This window comes from Equus caballus, chromosome 13, assembly GCF_041296265.1.
Source record: "Equus caballus isolate H_3958 breed thoroughbred chromosome 13, TB-T2T, whole genome shotgun sequence".
In the NCBI taxonomy this organism is placed as follows: domain Eukaryota; kingdom Metazoa; phylum Chordata; class Mammalia; order Perissodactyla; family Equidae; genus Equus; species Equus caballus.
The window spans coordinates 3,848,604-3,859,698 of NC_091696.1; the positions used below are offsets into that span (position 1 = coordinate 3,848,604).

Consider the following 11,095-nt stretch of genomic DNA (forward strand, 5'->3'; position numbering starts at 1 on the left):
CGCTCTCCATGCGCCTGGGCCGCACACCCCGCCCTCTACCCGGTGTGAGTGGCCTGTCCATCACTTTCACCTTTCCTGGGACGACCTTCCTCTGGAGCCCAGGCCTCCTGCTGCCTGGCCCAGGTCTGGGACGCCTCTGACCTGGCCTCGTCTTCCCCCCGCCCTGGGACTTCCCTCTCTCGACTCCCGTGGCCTCTCTCCTGACCTGCTGCTTTTACTGGAGGACATCCAGCTGCTTCCTGGGAGGAAGGGTCCAGGAGACGGTAGCTTTTAGAAAATTTGTCCATGCCTGAAAATTACCGTTATTCTCCAGTCAGCCAGAATGATGGTTTTCCTGGGTAGGGAATTCCAGGTGGGAAACGTTTTTCCCTCAAAACTGGTGTCGCTTTCTGGCTTCGAGTGTTGCTCTGGAGAAGCTGGATGCCCCCTGACTCCTCCTCCTCTTGGGTGTGAGGTCCCCCTCGGGGGGCGCATCCCTCTCGGGCGCCCTCGGCCCGTCTCCACACCAGGCTGGGGAGGGGTCCTTTCCGTCCGTTGGGCTGCGTGTTCCACGGGCCCCTTCAGTCTGCAGACCCCTTCCCTACCTTCTGGCGAGTCGTCCCCTTCTTTCCGTGGCCACGTTCCCCTCCCAGCTCCTGCCTCGTCCCACCTCCTCCCTCCGCCGTCCGCCCTCCTCTCATCTGCTTTCTGGGACTTTCTCCAGTCCCTCCTTCCACCCTTCATTGAACTTTTATTTCTCCTCTTTTTGCAAAATTTTAAGAGCGTTTCCTTATCTCTGAATGTGCTTTCAGTATCTGCTGTCTTGTAGACGCCCTCTCCTTCCCTCTCGGGGGGAGCACGCTGTGTCGCCGTCTTCGTCCCCTCCCAAGCCCGGGTCGGCTCCTCGGGGCTGCGTGTGGCTGTGTGTCCGGCTGGCTGCTCGTGTTTAAGATGAGGTCCTACGTTCTTCAGTAAAACTGGGGAAAGCTATGAGGTGAGCCCGTAAGTTCACGAAAACGGCCTTTCGAATAAGAAAGTCTGTGTACTTTAACTGAGGCATTCATTTTCTAGAATAAAAAGATCTTGATTTTCAAAAGAAATTCAAAAGGCGTTGATGAAAAACAGAAATACTATTTATCTCTGTGTCGTCATCAAGAGTATAATCTTCAGCCTGAAAAGTCTCTCAAAAAGTCAGCTCAACTGCCATCCCATTAAGGAGCTAATTATATTTTTCAACTGAAAATTAATGATCTCATTAAAATCTCCGTAACACCCCCCAAAAAAGGCGGAGGTGCGAAAGCATAGAAACCCTCCCCCAGCAGCCTTGCTGGGGCCCCGCTGTCCAGGGTGTGGACTTGCCCCTGACCTGTTCCCCCGGCACCTCCCCTTGGTCCCCTGCAGAGGCAGGCCCCACGGCTCTGTGGTGAGACCTGGGAGTGGGGCGGGGAGGGGACCAGGCCACGTCTCACAGACGTCAGCCCCCGTGCCTGGGCAGACCCCCATTCCCACTCCATTTCAGGCTGTGAGGTCCGCATTCCGGGCGCCGGCGTGGGAGGGAGGTGACCAGAGGCTCACCCATCTGTTGTCCTGTGGCCCCAGGACACCTTCAGGGTCCTGCTCCCATCCCAGGGCAGAGCCAGGCCAGCAGGGGGTCTGAGCGGGCTGTCGAGGGCCCAGCGGGGGCCGGGGGCAATCTGGGGGTCATGGAAAAGGCTCCAGGGACAGACTGGCTGGCCCGGCGGTGGGCTTGGGCGTTTTGTCAGGTTTGTTTTGTCCGCTTGCATTCTTGCCGTTGTAGTAGGACCTGGGAACGCTTTCTCCCGCCAGGCTGTTGCTTCTTTACAGTGTTGTAAACATAGGCTGCAGTCTTACTGCCAGCTGCGTCTTGGCCCGTCCCAGAAGTCACGTTCTAGGCCTGGGCTGTCACGGATTTGTCCTGGCAGGACAACAGCCCAAATCTGGAGCAGCCGCTGGCAGGATGGGCCGATCGCAAGCAGTCGCCACTCATGACCTTAAAGTCTTTCTCGCCTGAAGCGGAAACGACTTAGGAATTGCCTTTCCATAAAAGGGGAGGAATCAGTGACTCCTGGTCTGAAGTGCACGTTCAGCCGCTTTTCCACTTTTAATCTCAAGTCAGGAAGAACGGGCGGTTGTTCCTGCGACATCTGGTGGGCGTGGCTGTTCGGCCTCTGCTGCTCTGCCGCGTCCCCGAATTCTGACCCCCCACCTGGGCAGTGGGGACCCCGACCCCGCAGTGAGCAGAATTCTCCGTTTCCTCACGTGAAGCCTGGCCTCCCAGGAGCGTCCCAGCCTGTCTTCTCTCTCCGTCCCCTCCAGAGATAGACGTGTGTGTGTTTGTACTGTGAGGCTTTTCCCGGTTTTCCTAATTGTCAGGAGTTTTCCCAGGAGAAGGATAAAACTGTGGTGTTGGACACCGAGTGTCCTGGTCCGTTTCCGGGGTGGGGCCTTGCCTTCGAGCCCTGATGCCCCGTCCCTCCGCCCGCCCCCCAGGCCCGGCTGTGCGTTTTCCAACACGAAGACCTTCTGCTTACAAGGCAGGGAGCTCTCCTCCTTCCCCCGAGGGAGGTGTGCCGTCTGGGCACCGGGGTCCGGGCACAGCCCAGGGGATGGCTGGATGGGGTTATGGGGAAGCTGGCTGCTCTGAGGCCGGAGAGGCCCTGTGTGCAGACATCGCTCCCCCAGGACAGGCCCACTAGGCAGGCTCTGGGGGTCACGGGCCGTGACTGTCCTGTCCCTGCCGAGCTTCAGCAGAGACGGATGGTCAGCACGAGGCGCCCACGGTGGAAAGTGGTACAGAGGCCCCCGCCCCTCTGCATGTCTGTGAGCCAGCTTTCCGAGCCCGTGTGTTATTCCCACGTGACATCAGGCTGGGGGGGGCGGCAGCCTGTTCTCTGGATTTTGCCTTCCAAGGCTTGGATGTCAGTTTTCTGTCGTCTTTGACAAAATCTCCACTTGGGACGCACAGCAGGCGCCGGTGCCTGTGCCCGGAAGGGGTCATCTGTCGCCCGCACAGTACCGGCGCCGTCAGTCCCACGCAGGTCACAGCCCGCCGGCACCTGGCTGGACTCGACAGTTTCCCCGACAAGCCCTGCACCCCCGTCTCCACACACACCAGGGCCTTCCCCCTCCGTCTCTGGGAGGTTGTGTGTTTCTGGGGATGGTTCTCGGCCCCTGTGGCCCCGAGTCAGGCGTGGTGTTGCAGTTTATTTGTGGTTGAGTCCAGAAGGGCGTTGAGTGTCTGGAAGTTGAGTGGGTGGACAGGGCTGCTGTTGTGCTGGCGCATTCTGCAGCCTGGCGTCCTCGGGACAAGCCCTCGTGGCAGCCTTGGGCGCCCCCTGTACTGCAGCCTCGTCCCAGTGCCTGGCGTTTGGTCCCGAGTGGGTGCGTTTGAAAAGCCTTGTTTTGAATGTGTGAACAGGTTCCTGCTAAGGTCCTTTCTGGCCCCTCCCACCTGCCTTTAAATGCTTGGGTTTTGTATATTTGCTTCAGTTAAATTCAGAAAAAGCTGCCTCTGTTCCGTTTCCTGCCCCTGACAGGCTCTTTGATGGCTGTCGATTAAAGTTTCTGTGCTCACAGGCCTCCCTTCCTCCCGCCCTGTGGAAGGAGCCTGGCGGAGGGAGCACAGGCGTCCCCAGGCCAGAGCCCTCCGATGCTCGGCGGCTCACGCGGGCTCACTGCTGAGCAGGGGTGGGGACCCGTAGCTGAGTTTATCGTTAAGACCAACTGCCAGGTTCCTCTCAGTCGGTGTTCTGTTTTCCCGTTCGGCCCTTGCTGCCTTCAGTGACTATTTCTTGAGCGCCTCCTATGTGCCACAGACGGTCCCCCGTCAGAGGGGACCAGCATGTCAACCAGTGGCTGCCATCCTCGGCCTACGAGAGGAGGAAGGGGCCCCGTGCATGTGTCCAGAAAGGGGCACAGGGGGTGTAGCTTGAGCATGAGTTGTGGGGACTTGAGAGCGTCTTGCTATTTGGACAGTGTCCAGGCGGGGGACGCGGACAGAGCCGGGTGGAAGCAGGAGTGCGTGAAGTGTGAGAGGACTCTGGCCTTCTGGGGGCTTCCGGCTGGGGGCACTCTCATGGAGGCGGGGCCTCTGTTCCCCCACCCTGTCCCCGACTGTAGGGAGGTGTGACGCAGGCAGGCTGACCTCGGCACTCTTGGGGAACGTGGCAGGAGGGGGACCCGTGGTTCCGCGGGAGGCGAGGGAGCCCGGGCGCCGGTCAGCTCCCGGCAGGGCCTCTGACCTGGCTCTGTGACCCCCTCGAGGGCTTCCGCTGGTTTTCTCTGAGTATTTTGTAGTAGGGTGAATTTTCAGAATCGAGTTTTGATGTGGTTGGAGAAGCTTGCTGACAGAGGAAACGGGCCACCGTGCTGGGGAGCTGAGCCGGGGCTGGGGTGGAGGCAGAGACCCCACGGGCTGAGGCCCGGGACCTGGGAGCCCCGAGGAAGGAGCTGTGGATGTCTCCAGCCCACGCCTGTGGGTGCACTTTCTCCTGTGGGTTGTCACTGCAGCCGGGAGAGAGACGAGGGCGCGTGAGCCGTCGCAGTGGAAGGGGGCCCCCCCACCCCGGGCTGCTTGCCTCCAGCAGGCACAGAGCTGGCTCTGTCCCCGCTGCCCCGCCTGCTGTCACGGCGCCATCGTGTGGCCGAGTGGGCGCTCCACAGCAGCCGCGACAGGAGTGTGCGGCCGGGAGGGGTGGCCGCCCGGCTGCAGTGCGACCTGCCCGGCAGGGCCCCAGCTCCCTGCTGCGAGCAGAGATGGCCCTTGTCCCAGCCTTGGTCGTGGACACTGTAATTCTCGTTATCTGGGTGCACCTGGTCCGTCCTTGTAAGGTCGGCGCGGTGTCATGATGACGTAGAAGAGAGGAGTGTCGTGTGTTGCTCTGGCCCCCGCATCGTGCAGGTAGGTCCTGAGACCTGTCCTCCGTGAAGCTCTCTCTTCAGGGTCATGAACTGAGGACGTGTCCTTTCTCTCTGCAGTGTTCCCAACTCCTGCCCGGCCAGTCCACGTGGAGCAGGGTCCTCCGGCTACCGCTTTGTGCAGAACGTGACCTCGGACCTGCAGCTGGCAGCAGAGTTCGCCGCGAAGGCCGCCTCGGAGCAGCAGGCAGACACGTCCGGAGGGGACAGCCCCAAGGTCTCAGCCCTCGCAGCACACTGGGTCGAGTGGGGACCGGGTGTGGGGCAGAGCCGGGACTCCAGCGAGCGTGGCAGGCGTGGAGATGAGCTGCACCTGGGGGGACCTCCCCCTCCTGGACGGGACAGTCGCCCATCCCGCTCTCCGCCTCCCTCCCATTGCTCCTCTGCGTCTGCTGGGGACAGAACGGTTCAGAGAGTTTTAATTATAGTCTTCGAGAAGAATGACAGGTTTTCCCCTGAAACCTTGTGTCTTAGTTCATGCCCATCTAACTGTTTTTAAATCAGTTTGTCGGGGAGGTAAGAAATTTCAGAATTAAATTACGATGAAAACCTGATTCGTGCTTCCCACGAGGCAGAAGCGGCCATTCCTGGAGTAGTGCAGGCACATGGCCGTCCCGGGGCCAATTCAAGGAGACGTACGATTAATCTCTCGTCCCCGTGGGAGGGTTTTCTGCATCAGGAGGTGGCCTGTGGGTGGACTGGCCTCGAGCTGACGCCGGTCGTCGGGCGCTCTCTCCCCAGGATGAGTCGAAGCCGCCGTACTCGTACGCGCAGCTCATTGTGCAGGCCATCTCCTCGGCGCAGGACAGGCAGCTGACACTCAGCGGGATCTACGCGCACATCACCAGGCATTACCCTTACTACCGAACGGCCGACAAGGGCTGGCAGGTGAGGCCGCGCCCCGAGACCGGCTCCGAGGGCGGGGAGCAGCAGGCGCGTCCCTTCCTTTAAGAGGACAGAGGGGCATGGGGTGTTTTCCGTGGTGTGCTGCCGGGTAGCTAAAGACAGCTGCAACCGCCCCACAGCCAGAAGTGGGAAGAGTGATCCGTCTGCAGCTTGCTGTGCATTACAGTATTATGCTGACGTGGAGACAGTGTCCACGTCATTCACGGGTGGAAGTCCACATGTGGAGACTGTGTGTTTCGCGTTTGACAGGATCGTGAGACCTCTTTCTGTGTGAGGCTCACTGATGTCTATCGTGCCCATTTGTTTTCTCTGTAGTTAGTGTTCCCATTTGCTAGTTGATTCAATGCAAGTGTTGAACTCAGCGTGCTGTAGACTGTGCTGAGCTCTGATAGGAAGAATGACCACTGTGCCTTTGCACGTCCCCAGTAAAGCACAGCCACCTCGCCACCCTCCGAGAGCCCTTGCTGCCATGAGCAGCCTCCGTGGTCACCTTCAGTCTTGCGTCCGTTGCGTTCAGATTTGGGGCGGGTTCGGGTTTGTTTTCTGATTTGCTAATAATCGGTGCCTCTCTCCGCTTGCCTGCAGAATTCTATCCGACACAACCTCTCTCTGAACCGTTACTTTATTAAAGTCCCGCGCTCCCAGGAGGAGCCCGGGAAGGGGTCGTTCTGGCGAATAGACCCTGCCTCAGAAGCCAAGCTCGTGGAACAGGCCTTCCGGAAGCGCAGGCAGAGGGGCGTCTCCTGCTTCCGCACCCCCTTTGGGCCTCTGTCGTCCAGGTGAGCCCCTGTCTGCTCCTCAGTCGGAGGCCCGGCTCCCCAGCCTCCACGTTCACAGCAGTAGCTTTGGCACTTCGAACCCTTGCCACGTTTTTTGAGCACAGCGAGCTCTGTCCCAGAAGGGCTGTGAGAGGCTGTCAACGTGCGTGTGGCGGTGGGAATGGAATCCAAAGTCAGGGAGGAGTCGGATGGGTTATGGTTCGCAGCGATGCTCGTGGAAGCACACACTCTGTCGGAGGGTCCGAGGGACCCCCTGCATAGCCGTCCTCTTCCCTGACGGGGTGTGTGTCTGGGAAGGGACAGGCGGAGGGTGTCCCTTTGTCATGCAGAAAGCTGATGTTGGGGTGTGGCCCCCGCCTGCCCCCACGTGGGGCCGAGCAGCCTCCCCGTCGCCAGCAGCACCAGCTGCCCGCTGGTCAAGGCCCCTCCTGCTCCTGTCAGTCGTGGCCAGCGAGGTCTGGCCGGGACTGGAGAGGCCCAGTGGTCTTGCCAAGGTCCCCGATCTCGGGGAGCAGGTGGGCGAGGAGATGGAAAGAGGTGCAGAAATGCTTCTGCCTGGAGGGAAACAGTGGCACCTGAAGCGTCCACCTTGCAGTTGGATTTCAGACATGATGACGTGAAAGGCCGCTCAAATGGTCGGGAATTAACTTCTGGAGCGGGGTCTGTGGGGTGATCCTCAGTTTCTAATCAAAGCAGAGACCAGAACACAGGTGGAGTGGTCCTGTCGGTAAGATAGGAATCCAGACAGCGCTTTAACATCACTTGGAATCTTTCCGCTGGGCTCAGATTTTCCAGAACACCATGTTACTTCAACAGGAACGTGGAGAGAAGTTTCATTAAACTGTCAGTTTGCTAGGGCTGCAGTGACAAAGTACCACGAATTTGGTGGCTTAAGTGACAGATGTTTCTCTTGCGGTTCTGGAGCCAGAAGTCTGAGTTCGAGGTGGCGGCCGGTTCCCTCTGGAGGCTGCGAGGGCTAGTGTGCTCCCGGCCTCTGTCCTCGCCTCTGGGGCTTGCTGGCAGTCTTTGGAGTCCTGTGGCTTGTCAGGGCATCACCCCAACCTCTGCTCCCACTTCTCGTGGCGTTCGCCCTGTGCGTGTCTCTTTGTCCAAATCTCCCGTTTTTATGAGGACACCAGTCACTGAATTAGGGCCCACCCTACTGACTTCATCTGACTTGATCACCTCGGTAATGACCCTCTTTCCAAAGAAGGTCCCCTCCTGGGGCACTGGAGCTTGGGGCCCCAACGTGTCTTTGTGGGGACACAGTTCACCCCATACCAGTGACCAACACCGTTTTTCCCTTGCAGACCAGCCCGTCCGCTATTGGGGAATAGGCCCCGGGGCTCGCTTTGTGTGCGAGGAGTGTCTGTATGGAGTGTCTGTAAGGAGCACAAGGTGGGCCCCTCGTCACAGCCCCTTGGAGCTGGGGGCTCCCATCTGGTGCTTCGTAGAATTTGCAAGGAGGAATGGAGAAGGAAACCTCAGGCCAGCAGAACGTGTCGCCGAAGCTCGGGAGCGGGCTGTGTCCTCAGGGGCACAGGGACTGTCTGGTCTCCAGAGCCTGGATTCATTTGGGTCAAGACGGTGGGGGTGCGTGTGTTGGGAGCAGGAGGTGGGTAAGACACAGGACCAGTTCGGTAGAGCAAAGCCCGATGAGAGAGGCACTGACAGGCGTTGAAGTCCTGGGGTGAGCATTAGGGCCGTCCCGGAGTCCAGGACTGGGCAGTGAGCTGTTCGCTGCTCATTTGAGCATCGGGACAAGCAGACAGGGACTGGAGGCCTGGGTAGAGGCAGACGTGCGAGCGGACAGGTCAGGGGAGCAGTAGGTGAGACCCAGAGCCCAGGAGGGCAGAGGGAGCCGGTCTCTGGTCTCTGCGTGGAGACCAGGGACTCTGCAGCCCCAGGGCCAGCGGAGGGAGACGGCGTGCCCTGCACGGGGGCGCTGGAGCACTGGTCATAAAGCAAAAGGAAGACCCCGTCCCCCAGCTGCGTCTGGGCGGCACCGGCTCCCTGCCTCTGTTGGTCTGTGTTGACCCCATCTCTGTTCGGCGGTGCAGGGTGACTGTGTGTCCCTGTGTTACTCGTGCATCTTTGACAGTGCCCTGAGAGCTGGTTCTGTTTGCGGGACTGTGCGTCTCGACGCTGCGCAGCCGGTGCCGGGCTCACGCTCCCTGTCGGGAGCTGGACGAGGATGCCGTGTTTAGGTCCAGTGGTGACGGAAGCATCAGGCTTCCGGGTGGTTACTCGGGCAGGATGTGCACCTGTGCTCCCAGAGCGCTCCTTGCTCTCTGAGGGATAGATTTATCCTGGGGGGGTTTGTGCTCGTCCTGCAGAAGCTTGTTTTGAACATAGGAGACCGAGTCGCTCTCCTGGGAGACCGGCTGGTCCCTTCAGGAGGCGAATGCTCTCGAGTGTGGCTTTGCTGGGAGGCCGCAGGTAACGCAGCCTTCTCCCGTTTACCGGGGTCCGTCTGCTGGGGCGACGCGACGTGTGTCGGCTGTCACTGTGGGAATGTTAGTGTTGGAAACCCCTCCTGAGGACAGAGAGGAGCCTCAGGAGAAGTCGAGCAAGGGCAGCCCGCGGATGTGGGGTAAGGGCATCCGAGGGTTGCTGAGCCCTTCCGTTTCCTGGCCTCTGTGCTCACCACCGCGTGCTTTCTCTCCCTTTCTTTAGGAGCGCTCCAGCCTCACCCACTCACCCTGGGCTAATGTCCCCTCGTTCTAGTGGCCTGCAGACCCCAGAGTGCCTGTCTCGGGAGGGCTCGCCCATTCCTCACGACCCTGACTTTGGGTCAAAGCTAGCGTCTGTCCCCGAGTATCGGTATTCCCAGAGCGCACCCGGTAAGCAGGGTTCTGGCCTTTGGCCCCGCGTGGCCGACTCAGACTCGGGCGCTGGATGGGCGCAGGCCGGTGCTCAGTGGTCGCACTCCTTCTCTGCAGGCTCCCCCGTCAGCGCCCAGCCCGTGATCATGGCCGTGCCTCCCCGACCACCCAGTTTAGTGGCCAAGCCCGTCGCCTACATGCCAGCTTCCATAGTGACGGCACAGCAGCCCTCTGGCCACGCCATCCACGTCGTGCAGCAGGCCCCCCCTGTGACCATGCTCAGGGTGGTCACCACCTCTGCCAGCTCTGCCAACGGATACATCCTCGCCAGCCAGGCCCCGGCAGGGGGTGCCCACGAGGCGGCGGGCACAGCCGTGTTGGACCTGGGCAGTGAGGCGAGAGGTAACGGAGCCGTGCGGGGCCCAACTGGGACTGTGTGGCCATTGGCCTCCAGAAAGGAGAGCTGTCAGCCTGGGCCACGGGGCTCTGGAGCCCGGGTGTGGGGACACAGGCCGTCTCTGGGGGCCGATGGCCCTCAGCTGCTCCCTCTCCCTCCTGCTGCCTGTTTTCCGGGGGGGCGTGTCCTTTGAATCGGCGCTGATTATCCTCTGTGCAACAGCAGCTCCAGTGCGCAGAGCCCCGCATCCCGTGGAGTTAGGCTGGGGGCTGCCCCAGTTTGGGGAGGGTGATTCCTCTCAAGCCCCCAGGGAGGAGTCCTTAGAAACCACTTTAAGTAAAAAATAGTTGCAAATTCCTAAGTTAGAAATCTGGATCCCAGGGAATTGATGGAGTAAACACTGAAAACGCACCCAGAACTGTCGAAGACCCTGTGAAGGCAGGAGCTCTTCTGAATTGGGCAGCGTCTCCTGCATCTTACTGCCCACTGTTGGCGATCTTGGCAGTGATTTCCCCTTTTAATGCTGTCCTCGTGACAAGTGTATGTCGCCGAGAGAAAACTGAGCTGTGGCTCCACATGCAGATCGTTTGCTTCCAGATAATACGTTTTCTTCCTTAGGGTAAATGTGGGTTGGTTAAAGGTTCAAGGTATTTACGTGGTTCTCTAAAACTGTATTAATCATTTTTCTCTTGTTTCAAACTATATTTTGTCAGTGGGATCTTTCTTTTGAGAGCCAGTGTTTTTCCCAGTGTTGATGCTTAAAAACCAAGGTCCCCTTTCCCCCCAGCGGATGTAGCACTGAGGCGTGAGTGGACCTGAACGGTGGCTGAGGCAGAGTGGGGTCTCACACGCTTTCTTCCTCTAGGCTTGGAAGAGAAACCCACCATTGCGTTTGCCACCATCCCTGCTGCCAGCCGAGTGATCCAGACGGTGGCTAGCCAGATGGCCCCCGGGGTCCCCGGACACACGGTTACCATTCTTCAGCCAGCCACACCGGTGACCATCGGGCAGCACCATCTTCCGGTCCGGGCCGTGACTCAGAACGGCAAGCACGCCGTCCCCACGAATAGCTTAGCCGGCAGCACTTACGGTGAGGCCCCGCCCGACCTCAACCCGTGGTTCAGTCCGTAGTCAGTGCAACGTGAGGATGTTTTTCCCGTTAATCCAGTGGGTCAGTCAGTTTGTTGAGCGCCCACCAGGCACTGTGATGCTCTGAGGAGAAAGGAAAGTCCCCAGGCCCAGGGCTGACACCACAGGATGAGACGAGAGGC

At 59.7% G+C, this 11,095-nt stretch overlaps 1 protein-coding gene across 1 annotated transcript in view; it reads left to right on the top strand.

Annotated features, from left to right (window-relative positions):
- The window catches only part of FOXK1 (forkhead box K1), a 67,745-nt gene that overhangs the window by 48,080 nt on the left and 8,570 nt on the right, over positions 1 to 11,095 (top strand). The window contains exons 3-8 of the mRNA XM_005598584.4: positions 4,978 to 5,134; positions 5,659 to 5,805; positions 6,409 to 6,602; positions 9,279 to 9,445; positions 9,545 to 9,829; positions 10,690 to 10,914. Coding sequence (XP_005598641.3) covers positions 4,978 to 5,134; positions 5,659 to 5,805; positions 6,409 to 6,602; positions 9,279 to 9,445; positions 9,545 to 9,829; positions 10,690 to 10,914 — 1,175 coding nt within the window. The remainder of the gene's footprint in view (positions 1 to 4,977; positions 5,135 to 5,658; positions 5,806 to 6,408; positions 6,603 to 9,278; positions 9,446 to 9,544; positions 9,830 to 10,689; positions 10,915 to 11,095) is intronic.